The sequence below is a fragment of the Schistosoma haematobium genome, chromosome ZW (assembly GCF_000699445.3).
Source record: "Schistosoma haematobium chromosome ZW, whole genome shotgun sequence".
Lineage (NCBI taxonomy): Eukaryota > Metazoa > Platyhelminthes > Trematoda > Strigeidida > Schistosomatidae > Schistosoma > Schistosoma haematobium.
The window spans coordinates 9,571,466-9,592,601 of record NC_067195.1 but is presented as its reverse complement, the minus strand read 5'-3'; the positions used below and the strand labels follow the sequence as shown (position 1 = coordinate 9,592,601).

General features: G+C 33.3%; 2 protein-coding genes across 2 annotated transcripts in view; one reads left to right on the top strand and one right to left on the bottom strand.

Annotated features, from left to right (window-relative positions):
- Positions 1-20,253, bottom strand: part of MS3_00002731 (uncharacterized protein) — a 33,953-nt gene extending 13,700 nt beyond the window's left edge. Inside the window, exons 1-5 of the mRNA XM_051210352.1 lie at positions 20,139-20,253; positions 20,025-20,105; positions 16,754-16,968; positions 14,974-15,138; positions 6,419-6,559 (exon numbers count right to left, since the gene is read on the bottom strand). Of these exons, the coding sequence (XP_051070338.1) occupies positions 6,419-6,559; positions 14,974-15,138; positions 16,754-16,968; positions 20,025-20,105; positions 20,139-20,160 (624 nt within the window). The 5' untranslated portion in view covers positions 20,161-20,253. The remainder of the gene's footprint in view (positions 1-6,418; positions 6,560-14,973; positions 15,139-16,753; positions 16,969-20,024; positions 20,106-20,138) is intronic.
- MS3_00002733 (uncharacterized protein) lies at positions 9,746-14,817 on the top strand. Its single transcript, XM_051210355.1, has 2 exons — positions 9,746-12,301; positions 13,670-14,817. Exon 1 carries the CDS (start codon positions 11,230-11,232, stop codon positions 11,638-11,640), a length of 411 nt encoding a protein of 136 aa, XP_051070339.1. The 5' UTR covers positions 9,746-11,229; the 3' UTR covers positions 11,641-12,301; positions 13,670-14,817.
- Positions 20,254-21,136: the final 883 nt, after the last annotated feature.

Sequence of the window (21,136 nt, the reverse complement as noted above, 5' to 3'; positions counted from 1 at the left end):
TGAATAAGTTGGTAACTAAATTGATCTAGTAGCTTACGGGATAACCCTTTACTGTTTAAAGCGTGAAGTGATGGGTTTGAGTTTCAACATGAAAATCAGTTCTCGGATTCAAGTGCATCCAGTTAATGAGTCTCGGGTAGAACGAAACTCTCCGTTGAGGATGTTAGATCCCCAGAACTCACTTGGTAAATACCTTGTTTTTGTAATTTTATCTTAAAAGTTTGAATCTCTTGTTTTCGCGCTAAAAGCTCTCATTTTCAACTTCACGTCTTATTTCCCACTTGGGAGGATCTTACACGCTATTGGCTAGTATGTTATTTTGTAACGTTTCCCAAGGACAACTTGTTGCTGTAAATATGTTTGATTTTTCCCTGTTGTAATTGCTCGTGCTTCTGGCTGCTTGCGGAATACGATTCCCAATTTCGAACTTCAACTTCTCTAGTTAGCGGTGCTGGGACGCATTAGAATAACTGGCTTATTGGTCTTTGATCACAGAGTCTTTGTTCCGTTCTCAGACTAGGTGAACTAGTGATCGCTTCAAACACAGCACCCTCTCACTACACTATACTGGTAGCCATATTCTATTTATTTTATAAAACTTGTGACAAAATGGTTATCATGAGGTGATCTACACAAGATACGCATATATCTGTACAGAATGATCAACATTCAGTTTAGGATATTACCAAGGGCATAGTTTAAACTCTTAATAGTAATAGTATGAATTTTAAAACACCAAAGTGATATTGATGTATAACTAATGTTGAAAAGCCGCGTAATCTATCCTATATAAGCTGTGTTTTTAATAAATGCATCACATGATTAAAAGTTTGTATCATGTTTATTTGTTGTTTCACATGGTATAGGATACTGTCAAATTTTAAAATAGAATATTTAAGTAGTTGAGATCATGAGTCAACTGAAACTAGATCACCATGGAAAACCTGAAAGCACTGAATGTTCGTTTCGTCCTATTGTGAAACTTCTCAACAATAAGCAACCACGTTCCTGCCTCGCAAGATTCCAACCCAGGACCTATCGGTATCGTGCGTGAACTCTTCAATTGACTCATGATCTCAATTATTAAAATTACTATAATATCCACAAAATCCCTTCTGATAATAGAGTATTTGCAACAACAACGACAACAAAAAAAACAAACTAGTCATCGTCATAAAATTTGGATTTGTCTAGACGATCCCCTTGACGATAAATTTATTTCAATAATCAATTTCACTATTTTTTTCATTACATCATCTTAGTAAATATTCATGTATTATATAATCATTCTTTGTAATATGATTCCAAACCTCTATTATCTTTTAAGATTTATGAATAGATTCACTCTTTAAGGGTATATGTTTATCTTGTTCCATCATAGTTTTATAATATTAATAAATAATATAAAACTAGAGATTAGAAAAACATCTACAACTTCAAGGTTAATTTAACTTCAAACGAACAAACAACTAAATAAAAGATTATTGAATATTGAAAAGAGTGTAAAACAGGGTTATTTGTCTGCGAATTGACAAAAAAAGTGATAGTACAGGTATTAAATAAATGGAAAAGTAGAGGAAATGTTAGACGTTTAGAAGCATATACATACACACACACACACACACTCGCAGACACCCACACACGTACATATGAATGTAACACTCACAATTAAAACTAATGTTAAACTATTGAATACGTACACACACACACACGCACACTCACACTCCTTTCCCCATTTGCTATCATGGCCAACTTACAGAACATATAGTTAATAATTATAAATATTATTATCCTTTTTTTATTTGTATTTTCTTTACTGATAATTCATTGTACTGCCAGAATTTCCATAAATTGTGTTAGAAACTACTTTGTATTCTGTTATAGTCATGATAGTTATGCAATAAATGAGCAAATGAATAAATTAATTAATAGGTGTTATATATATATATATATATATATATATATATATATATATATTCATAGTAGAAATAACAATCAATGTATCTTAACAAGGTCTATTTTCGGTAGCATTGATTGATTTTTTGCAAATGAAATCAAACTGTCTTTTCTTTCCTCTTTTGCTCCATAATTTCATTAATTCATCATTTACATGAGATTACTTGATGATAAAACTTAAAAAATAAATGTTTCCTCAAAATCCTAAATGAACTATCTTTTAAATCCACTGCAAAAATCTGATAGACGGGAACAACCAGTTAATTCGAAGATGAAACTATCTCATTTTGAATCTTTTCTCCATATGGATTACTGTAGTAGTAAATTTGCGAAACTATGGAGTAATTCGTCGCACTCTATCTGCAAAACAAACTCAGTAGTATTATTTGTTCGCTGCATCATTGGTTACATCTACTTTGAAGTTGCCTAGAAATATTTACCGTTATGATTATATCCAATCTCACTAGTGAAATTATAGGGAAATTAAATGTCCGATGAAACTTACTAAGAACTTGCCTTTTTGAAGATATTTTACCTTTACGATTTCCAAAGTTCATTTAATTAATTAAAATAATATCTATCCAAAACAATAGATCATTAAATAACATAGCACTTATATGATGGCAAACCTCTTACATGAATGTTTTCTGCTTTTGTTCTCTGCTCTCTCTCTCTCTTGGTTTTATTCTCTAGTTGTGGATAACCAAAATTACTCTGTAATAGCACTAAAAATAACCCTATTCATACATCGATAGGATGCACTAATCCAGATACTAAGAACTGATGGTTCCTACCTTCTGCTTTACATTCTTATGATCTTTATGAAAAAGGTCTCCTCCAAAAATTATTTATGAACCACATCATTTCAAACAAATTAAGTTTATATCTCTGTTCTTTATCAATGACAATTTTTTCGGTAACAACCAGTGAATTGGCATGTTTTCTATAGCAATATATAGAACGTAATAATTAATTTAATCCAAAGGTTTAGTAAACACCACGTTGAGATCTATCCAATTAAAAACCATTGAATATTTAACTTTACAAAGTAAGAAGTCATGCCAAGTGTGGAATTCAAACATAATTTGTATTCTATCCTTGGACCTACCTAAAATTTAGTAGTATTTGTCTAGAATCATGTTCTAAATCTAAATATCAAGTACGTTCCTATAAGAAATTCTAAAATATGTAGATTGTATTCGTCATAGATTTATAAGGTCAGGTACTATTGCAAATCAGGAAGAACTTGACAGCTGTTACGTTCTAGTAAGAGACGGTCAAGCGGTGAGTATCATGAAGTTATTTTCATCTTATTATACTGAATGTTCAATCAGTGTTTTCTTACAATCTTTATCATATATAACTAAATAGATAACACAAGTGATTTATTATTAAAAATTATACCGAATGAAACAATCTGGTTTGGATGACTGATTAAGGTTGTTTTCGAATAAGATGATTAAGGCAAATTAAATAAGTCATCTATGATTCATAGAAAAAATTATCTGCAAAGTTTTCAGTGTTCAGTATGTGTGTAGCTTTCAGCATGTTTGATCATACTTTCAATAATCAAGTAAATACTGTCTGTTGGTATGATCTTCAATACAAATTTCATTTCAAGCCTTATGTTCTATCATATTGGGGTTTTTAATCCGATATTTCCGGCTGCACCAAGATGACACATTCATAAAATATAGTTAAGAATAATTCATGTTGCCTGAACAAACGTACTGAATACTTAAAAAGTTGAAGATAATCTAGGTTGGATTAATTTATTCAGGTGGGACATGAGATATTTAGAGTGAAAATGAGATCTTATTCTGTGATTGGGTCTTATAACTCAGCTGTTAATGAGTCGTATCAAGAACCTGAACCATAATCGTTGTAATCTTATCATGTTCACATTGGTTAACCCACCATGTTTGTCAGAGTTGCATGTGACATTTTAATGAAATATATCATCTGTTAGAGTTATGTTACCCTCATTTACATTAGACTAAATAAATAAGAGACAATTTGTACTATCTAATAAGTCGAATTTCATTACACTATTGGCAGTAAACAGAGATTAACGTCTTCAAGTTCATTGTTATTTAACTATTAAGTAAACTTACAACATTGTAAATAATCATGATATCCTTGAGATCCATACATATCCACTTTAGTACTATGATAGAAAATGATTTTATTATTATTATTACTATCATCATTATTATCGAACCACTTGACAAATCAATAATTTTAATAGTTGAATTCATGAGTTGATGTAAGCTAGACCACCATTGAAAACCTGGAAGCAACAGATTATCACGGGCTCACTAGTGTCTAGATTCAAGATGAATTTCCTCGAGTTTTAGTGAGAAGTTCTGGCCAGTAGAGTTCAATGGATGAATGGTTGCGCAAGATCATGGATCGATTAAAGTTAAACATTAACACCGTTATATGCCAGCGTTCGCGTGCGAGACTGAAGGTCCTCAGCTCGAGCCCCGCATGCGGGATCGTGAATGTGCACTTCTGAGGAGTCCCATACTAGGACGAAACGGCCGTCTAGTGCTTCTAGGATTGCAGTGGTGGTTTAGCTTATATCGGCCCATGAATCTTCACAAAACCCCCATTTTGATAAAAAATCAGTAATTGTGCAATAGTTCCCAAATGAAATAAATTCTTGCACTGACTAAAGATTGCATTCCAATTTTCTTTTATTATCTTTTTTTGACAAGTTGCATTTTCAACAAAATGAGCTAATTACCCGAATTGGTTTTAGTCATTTGTTTTAAAGAGTTTAGTTTTTGTTAACATTTAAAACATTCATTTCAACATATATCTTTAGAGTTGTAACTGAATGAACAAGATTTAAAATAAGGAAGTGATATATAAAAGTGGAAACTAATGAAGAATAGATGGTATGTTAGCAATGGAATTCCGAACGTCCATTACGTCCTATTTGGAACTCATCATCTCAATGTACCTGCACCCCCTTTGGGAAGATATAGCTGGTATTCATGTATTCATCATATCGCTAATGAATATCTCTAGTTAAGATCATGAGTCAGTTGAAGCTAGACCACCATGGAAAACCTGGAAGCACTGGACGGCCGTTTCGTCCTAGTATGGGACTCCTCAGCAGTGTGCACCCACGACCTTGCCCCCCGCAAGATTCGAACCCAGGACCTACTGGTTTCGCGCGCGAGCACTTAACCACTAGACCACTGAGCAGGCATCCAGCGGTGTTAATGTCTAACTTCAACTAATCCACGAAATTGAGCGACACATTCACCATTGTCTTCAGTGAGTTACTATCTCACAACAGACCTGGTTGAACTCCACTGGTCACTGCTTCTCACTAGAACTCCAGGATATACCTAGTGAAGCCAGTCACTAGTGAGCATATGTTGATTAATATCTGACTCATGATCTTAACCACTGAAATTACTACAATCTCCACAAAACCCATCGAATATCTCTAGATTGACATAGTTATTAAATGTCAAACAATCCAAAAAATTTGAAAGGTTGATTTAACACGTAATCTAAATAAATGAAATCATCAATCTTGAATTTTCATATGCTACATTATAACTATATAACAGTATAATTGTAGAAAGATTCATTTGAGATTTCTAACAAATCTCAAGTAGGACAAAACGCACGTAATGGATTCTAATGTTAACCCTTATCCATATATATATACGAGAAGCTAGTATTTAATTTTAGAATTTCACCAATCTCATAATGATTGTTGTTAAATTCAGTGATGTAACTGATACTTTTCTTTATTTGATTGAATCAATGAACAAATAAGATATTAGTTTTCAAAAATTAGATTGGCAGGTTAGTATACTTTCCATTAACATAACCCAAGGCTATCTAAAATACTTTAAATACCCTAGATTTTCTGTACATAAATGAACCTTTGGAGTAAAGCGTTTCTTCCATATTTCCCGCCTTTCCTCTCATGTTCAAGTCGCTGTATAGATCTAGCCTGGGGGTTACTAGAAGAGCTTAGGAACCAAATCTAGCACTTAATTAAAAGACTTATCACCAAAAACTTTACACCTTTAAGAAATGTACAAAATTTACTAACATTTTAGCTTTCTTCTCAACTATAAGATGTTAATTTAAAAGTGAACTATAATTCTGTCGACTGCTTTTAGAAAACCTGTATTCATGTTTTATTGACTAGCCTTTATCTTAAACAATCATATTAAATTATGATTGAATATTTTCATCCCACATTTCTTACCGGGTAATCGATCAGTCACTAGTTTTTTTGCCCAATGGCAAATGATAACTTACAAATACCATAGAAACTAATTGAAACATTGAAATTTTGCACCAAACAGTAAATTATCATTGACTAACTGTAGAATATTCATTACATAATACCTAAGATTTTCATGTTAAGATGTACATTATGAATTATTATATAAAATAAAAGAAACATTATAAATAAATAGCTTACCAAAAATATTGCAGCACAAATAAGCAAAAGTTTCATACGATAATCCAAGTCTAAAGGGAAGTCAACACGAAAACTATCATTTTCTTGATCTCGACGACATATTATCCGTCCAATTGATCTATTATGTCCATGTGCATAAATCTTAACAGTGACAATATGAAAATTAAAAACATATGAGAAAATAGTGTGTAATTAATTACTCAGAGATTATTAACTATGAAAAAATCAATTAAACGATCAGTGAGAAAAGTGTGGGTCCTTATGTAGCATATAGTTATTAATTGAATTGGAGCTAATCGATAGGAAGCCTTAGATCTAGGTTTCATCCTGTTCAGTCCTCATCAGAAAAGTTCCCCTATAATCTCAAAGAGAATGATATTCCCTCATAGATCTATTCCCGCGCCATTCAGCTTTATAACCCGAAACGTCACCACGAGCCTTTTGCGTAGCTACTGACTTTCTGTAGAACCCAGAGATACTTATAATTAATATACCAATGAGCAGTGACCATTTTCCATCTTTTAGTGCCAATCGAATTCTGTCGATCAAGTTGCTATGTGAGTACGAATCCCTCAAGAACACAGATGTGTCTTACTGTTAAATGCCAGCTGGTGCGAAATCTAGGCCCATAATTTTCTCTGGTCTGTCTAATCAACTAAGACCTCAACATGGTGCAGTAAAAGTCTAGTCACTTAGATTAGCGCTCACATAACAACTTGCTCAATAGTAGTCGATTAACACTAGTAAACTAGACAAGCATGACATAAGTCACTACTCAGTAATCGGTTAATTTTAAATAACCAGTATTTTCATCAAACGTTTAGCCTATTTCTACATTAAATCCCATAAAATAAATCATTGATGTTACACTGTGTTAAAGACAAACATCTAAATACTTCTCGGTATTTTTTCTGTACATAATATCATTAGTCATTCTAATGTTTTTCATTAAACTTCTTAAGGTTAATATTTAATATCTAAAGTTTAATTATTGAGTCGATCTAAACTAGACTACCATGGGAAGCCTAAGAGCATTAGACGGCCGTTTCGTCCTAGCATCCTAGCATCCACGATCCCGACTCGCGAGATCCGAACCCAGTCTCGTGCACAAACGTTTTAACTCTAGAACACTGAACCATTACCCAACAATATTAATGTCTAACTTTAATCAATCCTATACTAGGATGTAACGGCCGTCTAGTGCTACAAACTTTTCGATGCTGGTCTAAATTTCATTGACTCATGAACTTAACTATTACATTAAAGATAATCTCCATAAGTATGTTTCTTGATATGTTGACTTTCAACAGAATCCAGAACTTGTAACTCATTTCATCGGTATAGTTAATTAAAATGTTAGTGTGAATTTTTTTCTGTTCTCAAAATAAAACTTATTACAATGAAATTCTTTTTTCTTGATTTGATAGTTAAATTAAACTTGAAAAAGTAATGCTGATTGACTTGAATTGACAAAGTTGTATATTTTCAATAAAATTACAACATAACATATTTTATGCTTTGATGTTATGTTAATTTACATTCTATTTTGGTTTGATTGATAAACTGAAGGGTTTCATATCATAGAATGATTTTGATTAAATAACTACAAATCTCTGGATAGTTGTTTGATGCTATTATGGAACTTCTCAGTAATATGCAACCAAGATCATACTAATAATTAAACGTACAACTTTTAAACCTTATGGCAAACGTTCAACTTTGAAGCCATTGAGTTATCTACTAGGGTTATTGGCTACCTAGCCAAAGTCAGCCCATCACGTAAAATTTAAATTCAATAATCTTCACAATATCTTATAATAACAGTAGTTAACAAATAATAATTATAATAATCTTAATTATGAAAAGATGGATAGTGGCTAGCAGTGGAATCCAGGATGCGCGTTTTTTCCTATTCTGGACTCATCAGCTGGATGTACATATACCTCAGAGTTGATGTTCACTCTGGTACTCAAACCCAGTACAGTCCGCTCGAAACGCCATCACGTTATCCACTTAGCTGCCTATTTCTGATAGCCACTCGCTTGTGCAATGGGTTGAAATTTAAATTCACTTGATATTGCCTACTTGAATCTTCCTATTGATGTTCAGGACTGGGTTCGAGTTCCAGAGTGAATTTCAACTCTGAGATACAGATACATCCAGCTGATGAGTCTCAAATGACACGAAACGCGCGTTTTCCATTCCACTTCTAACCGCTATCTATCTTTGCTTAGAATGCTTGTGAATTAAGGCAATATCTAGACAATCTTCACAGGATGCACATATACCAATAAGAAACTGATCCATCGCAGTCTTAAACATCAACGGAAAGATTTAAACAAACAATACCAAGTGAATTTAACCTTAGTTATATTTTACTAACAATTTCAAGTTGTTCCATTCAATTTCTTAATTTACCATTAATAGTAGTCAATGGAAAATTATCTTATTTTTGTTTCTAATCAAATTCTATCAATTAATCAATATTGATTTTTATAACATAGTAAATTAGATCTTAACGGTAAGTGCCGGTTAGCACAAAATCTATATTTATTGCATCCATTGTTACATACTTTTAATTACTTAATAAAATTAATTATAACAGCTGTTTATTAATTAACATTTTTACTATTGAACTAAGAAGCAAAAAATCAACTACCTAGTTGATTGATCGAATATTATTATTCGTAGATTTTGATGAAAACTGTTTTCATTTTTGTATATCAGTCTAGACATGTTATAAAATCAATTATCAGAATGAGTTTTGTGGAGATTTTAGGAAATTTCACAGGTTGAAATCATGAGTCAGTTGAAGCTAGACCACCATGGAAAACCTGGAAGCACTGGACGGCCGTTTCGTCCTGTTGTGGAACTCCTCAGCAGTGAGCATCCACGATCCCGCAACCCGTGGGATTCGAACCCAGGACCTACTGGCTTCGCGCGCGAGTGACTGACTTCAGGAGAACCTCCTGGAGTTCTAGTGAGAAGCCGTCACCAGTGGAGTTCAACCAGGTCTGTTGTGAGATATCAGCTCACTGGAGAAAATGGCGTTCGGTGGCGCAACTTCGTGGATTGGTTGAAGTTAGACATTAACACCGTTGGATGCTGTCCATCTCAGTGGTCTAATGGTTACGTGCTCGCGTGCGAAGCCAGTAGGTCCTGAGTTCGAATCCCACGGGTTGCGGGATCGTGGATGCGCACTGCTGAGAAGTCCCACAATAGGACGAAACGGCCGTCCAGTGCTTCCAGGTTTCCATGGTGGTCTAGCTTCAGTCGACTCATGATTTCAACCTGTGAAATTTCCTAAAATCTCCACAAAACTCATTCTGATGATAAAATCAATGGTTAAAAGATTATTCATGGTTGAAAACGTTGTACTATTTAAGTTATAAAATGTCTAGATAGCATTGTTGTTTCTCTAGAACGAATCATAAGTATGAGATTATGAAGATTGTTAAGTTTTTGATTGATATCATGAATCGATCAATGTTAGACCATCATTGAAAAACTAAAAGCACTGGATAGATTGGTTGAAGTTAGACGGTAACACCGCTGGAGGTTAAAGGTTAAGTGATTGCGCGCGAAATAGAAGGTTCTGGGTCCGAGTCCCTTTGGTATGGGACCGTGGATGCGCACTGCTGAGGAGTCTCAAGCTAGGATGAAACAGCCGTCCAATGTTTCCAGGTTTATTATAGTGACCTAACATTGATCTATTCATGACCTCAATCTAAAATTAATCAATAGTATCTCACCATTCCTATGTTAAGAAATAATAAATATCATCAAATGGCTGGGGATTTTTTGTTGATCATTGTAAGTGTAAAACGTATCTATCGTAAGTTATTAAATAACATTTTCATTTTGTTCATTAATTATGTATTTGTATTTAAATATTACAAAGATTAGGCATCTTTACAAAATTACAAGACTAATAAAAACATGGCATTTAAGTTGAACCGTAAAAAGAAAAATGCGTTAATATCATCCTACCAACCTGTACATAACTTAACGTTTACAGTAGGTGATTGTTTACTTTTATATAGTGAGTAGTATGTTGTTGTTTTTCCGTACTGATCAAATTCTTTCAAGCAAGTTGAAATTCACCTACTAATCTTAATGACACCATTTTCGGAAGTTCTATTTACAGTATTAGATAATTGTGTACAATTGATAGAAAACCCTGATTTACCAGCGTTTCATAATAGTTGACGTATTTCTCTTGGTATTTGAATCAGCATCATCGAATGGGATAACCAGAAATTTCACTGAATATCAGTTCGCAGAAGACTGAAAACATATCATTTTAACAAATAAAACTCACTTCTAGAGCTTCTTGCCGAATGTTCCAGATAATCTAACACATTATCATCAACATGAATTTTAGCAGTGTCGTGTTTTTGATGAATTGATAACTGAATGGTAACCATTATCTAGTTTGTCTAGTCCTTTAAAAGCAATCAGATTCTATTGAGCGAGTTGTAATATTGACACTAGTCTCAACATAGTGCACGCAATGTCGAGTCACCTAGACTGGTGGCCACATTGCAACTTGGTCGATAAGATTCGATCTGCACTAAGGAGGACCCGACATACATGACATTGATCACCACCCAGTGATCAATGAATAATGAGAAAACAAATTGAAGGGGATTTACTCCCTAATATGTGGTAAAATTAAACTTGATATTCGTCAAATCTACGAAGAAACAACCTTTTTCTGGGTAAAAATAAGGGCAATACTCTAATTTATAGACGGGACAATCAGAAGCGTTTAAGGGATTTCGAGGTCACAGCGCCGATTTCAGTACCTGATGCTCACGTACGACCAGTTTACAGCGGATTTTAAAGATGACGTGATTATTGAGCAACTTCAACAGATGGAACTACTAAGAAGTTCCTTTATTTGTGACTGTGGTAATCAAATGACTGCATTACCGTGTTCAGAGTATCGTGATGACATTGTATTTCGATTTTCTTCACGTTGGAGAAAGAAGTCTGCTCGAACGGGTACTTTCTTCGCTCGATCGCGATTGAGACTGAAACAAATCATGATGATTGTCGCGAATTGGATAATAAAAGCACCAGTAACACTGGTTTCATCATTTGGAGACGTTACTGAGACTTCAGCTGTGCAATGGTATGAGTATTGCAGGGGTATATGTGCGATCAAAATGATACGTTTACACGGTCGTTCGGAGGAGTTGGGAGTATTTTTAAAATAGATAAAACAGTAGTACGAAAGCGAAAATATAACTTGGGACGTCATATTAAGGAAGACTGGATAAGTAGCACCTCCGTAAAGATACCTCACATGTACTTGGAATTTATGACAGATCAACGCAAAAGGGATATTTTCAAAGGGTCAGAAACCGGCAAGCAACCACAATAATACCAATTATACAGGAATACGCGCAGCCGAGCACTACGATATATACAGATGATTGAAGAACGTATAGATGCCTACATAGACTTGGGTATGTGCATCATGTCGTTGTGTACAAGCGCCATTTTGTCGACCCTACCACAAGAGTTCACACTAATATTATTAAGGCTATGTGGTTCAAGCTAAAGGAGTTTTTAAGACCCTATCACGGCTCCAGAGGTCGACTATTATGGAGCCATATGGATGAGTTCCTCTACCGTATGCACTACGATTTTAGAACCTCTGAACCTCTTTCAAACCTTAATAAGTTTTTGAATCATGTAAAAGAAGAATATCCACTTTAATTTTTTAGTTTTTTATAATGCTTTTACTTCATACCAGCTGTCTTCTGGTTGGCTAATAATTATCAAGGTCACTTAATATTCGTTCAAAGGTCGTCTATAAATAGAGTCTCGCCGAGGATATACATTCTGGTTGTAAATATGTACACTGATTAATAAGTTAGTAGCTAGTAACGTATCAGTCTAGTGTTTAGCACACAGTGCTGATTAAATTCAATTGAGAATATTAGAATGTGATCAGTAATATATGATTACATCATATGTAAACTATAAATTTATACATTTCAGTTTTAGTCACATAGTTTGTATAATGGTTAGTGATACTAATCAGGTGTTAAAACCGATATAGGAGAAGGAGGAGTAGCATATGTACCTGATATTTATGAGTTGAAAGTCAAACCATTTGATCACTAGTCCATTACCATTATCAACATCGTGCAACACCTTGATGTTATGTGATTTTATGCGAATAATAAGAAGACATGTTTGACCTAGATTTCATGTAAGTCAGAAGTTGATCAGTAAAGCATACATGAAAGATTTAGAGAACTAGTGATTGCTGAAGTTTCAATTTAAACGTCACTTATAATGGTATCAGTTACAAATATATATACATATATGTTTCGTTCCGGTATAAATATCAGTTAAAGGATTTCAAATCATTTGAATGAAAAACACACTTAATAATGTATGTAAACACCTTCGTAAAGAGGGCACACCAAAGCTACATACCGAAATGTGACACCATTTTAACAGTTTTAGCTACAATTAGTTTGATTTACGATAATAACTTAGTGTGCTAAAATATGTAATTCAATAAAGAAAAACAAGTACGTTAAGAACTAGCCATTCACATGGTGCGGAAAACAATTTTAAATGAATGTGAATCTTGTAGCGCTATGCGAGCCCACATAGCTTATTCTAGCTTACGGACAGGCTAATTCATTCATTCTTCTTGAGTCACATTTTGACCTTGTCAATTATTTGATCGTCAACCTTGATTGTTTTTATGTAAGAGTATGTATGTGCATTTCTTATCTTACTCATCGCATGACTGTAACTTATATTTGTCTGACTATAAATATCGATTCACTCTTGGTCAAATCGAGTTGGCTTACATGCTTTCTCCACCTCGCGTCATTTCGCTTCGCTCTATTTCCTTCGCTTCTCCGATCTTCTGTCTGGATCAACGATTATACAAAATGTATGTATTCGAAATTCATTCTCGTAGTTGACTTATTTAATACCATTATTCGCTAACGCGAGTTAATTCGGTGATTATGTACGAGGTTTGGCGACATGTAAATATTTCAATAACAAGCAGTAAACGATCCAAATGGAGTCAGATTTAGAGCCACTAAAATCTAAAGTATTCCTATCAAATTATAAGTATTAGTTTAACACCACGTACCATTGTTTGTAAACGGTTGTTTATTTTTAATTCATTATCATTTTTCATTGTGGTGACGGATTCCCGTCAAAAATGAGAATATTTGGTTTAATTGTATGATATTTTATTCATCGTAGGTCACACTCATTTCAAAAGAAACTTCATTTTCAAAAGATTCGACGAGACTATAAATTATGGACGAACCAATCACAAACGTTTGGAGGATTTCAAGGTCACAATACCAGTTTCAGTACCTGATGCTCACGTACGATCGGTTCACAGGAAACGTGATAATTGAGCGATTACAGTAAATGGGACTACTAAGAACTTCTTTTATTTGTGATTATGGTAATCAAATGACTTGTGAACTTTGTGCAGACTACCGTGATGATGTAGTCTTTCGATGTAATATGTGTTGAAGGAAGAAGTCTGCTAGAATAGAATTTTTCGCTCACTCCAAATTGAGAATAAGACAAATCATGACAATTGTTACGAACTGGATAATAAAAGCACCAGTAACAATGGCTTCAGCCGGGTATTACACTATATGCGGACGACTGCAGAGCGCACAGATGCTTTCATAGACTTGGTTATGTGCATCGTGTCGTTATCCTTAAGCAACATTTTGTGGACACAAGGACAGGAGTGCAAACAAACAATATTGAAGCTATGTGGTCGAGACTGAAAGAGTTATTGCTACCTTATCACAGCTCCAGAGGCCTACTAGTATGAAGTTATATAGATGATTTCCTGTACCGTATGCATTACTATTTCAAAACCTCTGAACCTCTTTCTAACCTTGACAAGTTTTTGAACCATGTAAAAGAAGTGTATCCAGTTTAATTCTTTGGTTTTCTATAATATTTTATATTGACTTCACTAACTAGATCAACAGTGAATACCAGGTAGCACTGGATAGTCGCTTCATACTGATACGGGATTCCTCAGAAGTGAGCGTCCACGACCCCATAAGCAGAAATTAAATTTATAATTTTCGGTGTTGCATGTAAATGATTATCCTCTAAACTACTGAAACGGCATCCAATGGTGTCCATGTCTAACTTCAAAAAATTCACGATATTGCACAATCATCTTCTATTGTCCGAAGCAGATAAGTGTCTTATACTGAACATGGTTCAACTCCGTCCATCATGGCATCTCAGCACAATTATAAGAGCTTTATCTTGAAACTAGTTACTATTGGACATATGACTATCATTATTATTAGAGGATTTTTGGATGTTGTAGAATTTTCATAGTTTTTAACTTACGTGATGAACTTAGCTAAACACCCACTTAAAACCTGAAAGCATGATTTTCACTTTCACTAATCTGTTTTTACTAAAAATTGTAAGTTCAATTTACGATAATGTAATGATTATATCAAGTATTTGCAAGTTAATTATTCATGTGATAATAATCTTTATGAACTTATACTCACCTTAAAAATAAGATCAAAACAACAGGTATAAGAAAACCAAGGACCTTTTATATCTAAATTTATATTATCATTCCAATCTTTCAGGTAAAATGTATGACCGAATCGTCCATAATTTTGAACAATACTACCCATTGGTTCACCTACTGGAGCTTCAACTTTCATTTCCTTAATTAAAACACATATATAAATGAATGATATCAGTAGAAAATATAAACACTGCAAATAAAACCAAACAACAAAAAATAATTAACAAGCTTGGACTGTGAGTGAATGTTCATTAAAATAAACAGAAACGAGAATATACATAGCAGCAGATACACTTAGAAAGTGATTTTAAATATATATATATATATATATATATATATATATATATCAAGATCTCAGATTGATTTATATATAATATATATATATATATATATATATATATATATAGTGTTTGTAGTTTCAAAGAGAGTAAACTTCCAGGCTACCAAGTCATTTTAGTGATTGTCTTGCTTCAAACAAAAACAAATTATGAACATAAACCTTAGTGCTAGCTCTGATGTAGATACAGGTTTTATGGAAAAATTTGTTCAGCAAGAAGATTTGTTACGGGATATTTTTTAAATTCAGTCCTGAAAATCCACAAAAAGTAATTAATTTGAATAAATGCTTGTCGAACCTTAGTCATAGTTGATTTTTTAGAGAGTTTAAAGTTAGGCAACCAATCTGTAGGTAAGTTATAACACTAGAACCAAAAGACTGCCAGTTTTTCTCATTATAACAGTTTATAAGTTTCAAAACATTAAAGGTTTTAACAAAACCCCGGTAATTATGATTTTTTCTGATGAAAAACAGCAGATTTATGGATGGGACTCTGATATCGACTGAATACGTGATTGAGTCATAAATACATTTGACCATTTAATGACCTGATAAACGTCACTATAGTAGTGGATTCTGGATATCATGTGATCGCCCCACACTCATATGGGGTAATTTTTCCCCACCAAAGTTCCTAGCTGGTAATAAAATAATTCAGCTCTAAGAAAGAAAACTACGGAAACATCGTTTTGTACTCTTAAGTAAAACCTTCTATTAGATATCCACTTATTATAGTAATGTGGTTGTCAACATCTCTTCGTAATAACAATAATGAGATTCGTGCAAACTGTTGGCAAATTAACCAGTATTCCAATGAAAGTATTCTTGTCCTTGGAATGAGTTGAAAACTTGTGAAGGTGAAAATATTCTATCTTCAGTAACTTTTAGATTGATCATTTCTAATCAATCTTTCCACTATAACTTTAATAGGCAGGCAAACTAGCTAGCTTTTTAGTATTACCAAACCGGTTCATATTGTTTAAGTTGCATTACTGTAGTTGTCTAGTGAAACCGAGCTATGGATCAATTTATGGCTTTAAAATTGATTTTAATCTGTCTATTTAGTTTAGTTAAAACTTTACCAACCCATGAACTCATTTTCATTTATCCATCGTACTTCAAACTCTTCATGAAATTCTAAGAGTATAAAAACATGTTTGGCGGACCTAATATCATAAGCCATATTTTTATTTAAATACATAATTCAAACCATTTACGGCCACTAGTTATGTCTCAGGTGAAAACTACTTCATGAAATGGCATAAAACGACATTCAATCGTTCGGGCATGGAAAATGATTTAATTAAGGCTACGAAAAGTAGGGCGTGGAATAACTAAGCAACAAAATACCGGTTCTCAAAATTTTAAAACAAGAAGGTGAATTCTAACTTGTTTTGCAGACGATTTATCAACTTACATAAGGACAACAAAAACATACAACCGCTGAACACTTCAATGGCCGTTGGAGATGCATAACGAGTTTTCCGTTTACATTTCGCACTTCCATATCGAACGCTCTGTGAGATCCACACCAGAATCTTTGTGCAAAGCTAGACTTTTCAACAAATTTTAAAAGAAGTTCAGAAGTATCTAGCAGGGCTTCATAAACTACTGCATCATGTAGCTTTGAACCTAGAAAAAACAAATAAGATTTCTATATTTTCATAAATTTTATCAAACAATGAGCCTAGAATATAAATCACAATATGGAGTTCTCACTATAACACCGTATAAATCACTAGATAATCTATATAATTAATGGATAAAAAGCTCCAGAAGCTTTACAATAAAAATGTCTCCAACTACGACCAATGTTGTTTTTATGACTTTTCCAGTGTATAACTAAAATACTATTTGATATTAAAAATGTTTAGCTGAAAGACAGAGTTTAACCAACTAGTGCGTTGTTTATAAAATCGTTTTCATTATATGTTCACAATCAATAACGTTATACAATATTTCACTTGTAAAGTTAGGAACAAAATAAATTTGCCAGACTCTTTTCGAGTCAAGCAAAGAAAATAATTTAGTTGTGGGAAAGAATACTTCCTTCCAGTTTAATATTTAAAGACCTTTAGCGACTAAATTCATTTTATAGAATTATACGGTAAAGCAACACAAAAATGTAATCTATGTTCACGAAATTTGTCAGTAATGCTCACATGTATACTTTCGCTTACAGCACAAACGTGCTTACATCAATCGGTGCCTTAAAATTGTTCTTATTTTATGAAGTTTTAACTTTTAATTTTGTTTTGATAATGGGATCCATCCAAAAACTACATCTAATATGATGTCTTTTAACAATTCAGAGACAAAAATGCTTCCTGGAAGCTTCAAATATACAAAACAAACTACATTTTAATCAACTATTTCTAAACTACTTATAATAATTTAACAACTGAATATGATGTGAACCTTTTATTCAATTAGCACTACTAATTTTACTCATGATTACTAGCCGACATTATTTTAAGCCACTGTAAGTAACCATTTAAAAGACCATATTCGAAAGATTTTAAGAAAGCTGGAAGGAAAACTTTGTATGTATAACATCTTATCCACCATTCACCTCGTAAATACGTTTCGTGAGCCTTTTATTCGAACTCAGCAAGAGTGAATTCAAAATACTTATTATTTTTTAAAACAGTATGAACTAAGCGTGCTTGTAAAATAGTGGTATTAGTAGCAGCAATGAAAGACGGAACGCATATTGTTTCACTTAGCTGCCAACGCATTGATCAAGATAAAAAATAATCTCAAGTTCTTCCATCTGCTGTTTATTCAACCTTGATGATTGTTGATTACTGGTACATCAGGGAGATATCTTTCTCTGACATATAAAGTTTGCACTACAAATATCAGTGTCCCTGGTTATCTGAAGGACTAAAAAATCTATTAAAAGCTCAACCCTCGAAAACCTAGTTAATATTGGGCACTTCAATTTATTAGAATCATCCTTCAAAATTGTTAGTATAGTGATAAAAATAGCTTTAAAAAAATACGAATGAAAAAGGAATGTACATTAGAAGTTATAGCTTACCACCAATTCAAACCTGACCTTTGTTTCTAAAACCAGGATTTTTGCATTCTAATTTCATTGCTGTCTTGATCTAGTTGCCTGTCTTCCACAGTCTATCGCTTTTCCTCTATTCCAGCCATATTTGTTCCCCCATTACCTACATTTTGCGACTAATATTTAGCCACCATTACAAGGTTTAATTATTTTGTTCTTGGTATTCATCGAGTAGAATACCATTTTCATTCTAACATTTTTTATCAGCTGTTAGGTCACCGTCTAGTTCGTCTTTGTTGTCTGAATTTTGAAACTATATATGGCATGATAACACTTCAATTTTGTTTAGCTATTTAACACCGTTCTGTGAAGTTATAGACTAATATTTTTAGTAGACATATTAATCGTTAACACGATCGCGCACTTTACGTATACCTAATTGCCAAAAATAAACTTTTATTTGCTGGACTGACCCTTCCCTTCCTCAAAGTTTAAATCTTGACAATGAAGGCTCAATAAAGTATTAAAGGACCATCAAACACAATTCAGTTTTTAGTTACACATGATAAATACAGCGGCATTTTTCATCACTAAGTAGGCCAAATTTAATTTTACACACCCAGCTTTCGAACAAATAAATATAACTTATATCTGTCACAATTATTGATCAAAAACAGGGTGCTTACAAAAGCCCAATGCTCCTAAGTATCAAGTTTTTTTTAATTTACAAACATGTAAAATTTATGGTATGAATTGAGTTTATTTAGGACTTATTCATACTTTTGGGGTGGAATTCATATGAACTAATTGAATCTTCCACTAAATGTTTTTGGCAAAAACAATATAAGAAACTCGACCAGTTTAAAACTACACTAACGCTGGTTGAAATAGTAGATACTTTGTCCAAAACACAATAAGCCGTGAATGAAGTCTGAAAAGCTTTCTATTAGATTCAACAGATCTGCACATGTTCATACCACTGACAATTGTCTGTATCATAATCAATTTGCATAGAGTGGCAGTATAGACTCAACAATATTAATTGTTATTCTAAAGAGATAAAGTAAAGTTCAAATAATTGAACCTTCGGTTTTTCAGTTTTAAAAACGTGGCAGGTGATAGTGTTTTTAAACTGAAAAAAATTCGAATTCTGAATTTAATTACATTTGCAACGTATTACAGAAATAAAACATGCTATGAATTTGAATCTTTTCATCTTGTTTCACATGACTTCCTTATTTGAAGTTCCAGCAGCAAACAAATGCTTTGTGATTACGAAAAGTAATTAGTTGTAAAGACCTTTAATCACAATTACATCTGTACTTTATTAGTAGAGGAGTGAATATTTTTATCACTAAATAAAATATCAATCAACTTCTGAACGAAACGACTAAAATAAACGTTCTCATCAGATACTTCACAAAGCTTTGAAAGAAAATTTGTACTGCAAAGATAATAGCAATTCAATTCAATTACACTTATTATGAAGTAGTTACAAATAATTCGATCAACACTGATATAGAAACTTAAGTTAGAGTGAAGAGTTGCAGAAAGGGTAATACATTTATTTGAATACCTTTATCTCGTATTAAACCACCCTTTTGCAAAACTATATGTACATTTATTAATCCGTGCTTTGTTTTGTTAAATATAAACTATTAATAAAACTCACTTTGGTTCTTTTTTATTTGCTTCACAGTGACCCTGTCAACTTCCAAAAGCCTGTGAAGCCCTTCAAGCGGTTCTACATATTCTGAATGCTGATATAAAACTTATATTTATTTACCAGACAGAAACCACTTCTGCATTTTAAAAATGTGTCTACAACCACTTCAAGGTCAAGTGCTATAAAATTAGCCTGGAACAAAAATAAATGATAATTTTTATATACATTAAATACCAGGTCAGAGAGATACGTCAATTTCATAAGGGCTGAAATCGAATTAAGCTATGTTAAATTAAGACTTTCTAAACACATAGGTTTTGCAAACCTATCAGTCAGTAAAAGGTTCATTTGTAACAAGAACAATCACGGCGAGGAGCTGACCTGAAGAGATAAGAACATGAGTTAACGCAGGAAAAGACTCGATTAACAATACAAACAGATAGTTTGAAGAAACATCCGGTGTTCAAATACAGTCCAGAATGTACTTGACAATCCCACTGTACTCATTTTTTTTTCAAGAAATTCGTGACCTACAAAACCTTACTTTGAACCATTGCCACTAATCCCATTACTTCTCCTTATGGTCAATGCACGGTACCGAATAAACTGTGTTTAATTTTTGGACCCTTCGTTAGGCACAATGCCATCTATGTGCACGCACCTCAACACATTAGGATTATAGCGGCAAATGGATCCCCAAAATAAATAGCCCCACGAGTCTTCCACATTGACGTTGGCCCCATTAGTTTCACAAGACACATGCTAGCTGAAGGCGCATCAAATTACAGGTGGGTACGCCGTGCTACATATCCTCTGCAACTAACAGCCAGCTCAGACCAAACGCTTCTCAACATATTAATAGCTTCCAAATATACCTCCGACCTTCCTCATTTCTCACTTCTGATTTGACTTGGTTGGTATACTTCGATTAAAAGGTGTTATCGAACTCCAAATACTTGTGGCATCTTTGGTAATAAGCTCGATGTGATCTGATACATCAAACACTGTACTGTGATTCTGCTCTTTTTTATAAGTTTATCTATCATTTTTGATTTTTACTTATAAATATTTTGATGATGTCTCATACATTCGGGTAATATTTTCATCTTCCTCACGAC

What these genes read in the sequence shown, in the direction of transcription:
- MS3_00002733 (XM_051210355.1), top strand. Translation starts at nt 11,230, where the DNA reads ATGCTCACGTACGACCAGTTTACAGCGGATTTTAAAGATGACGTGATT.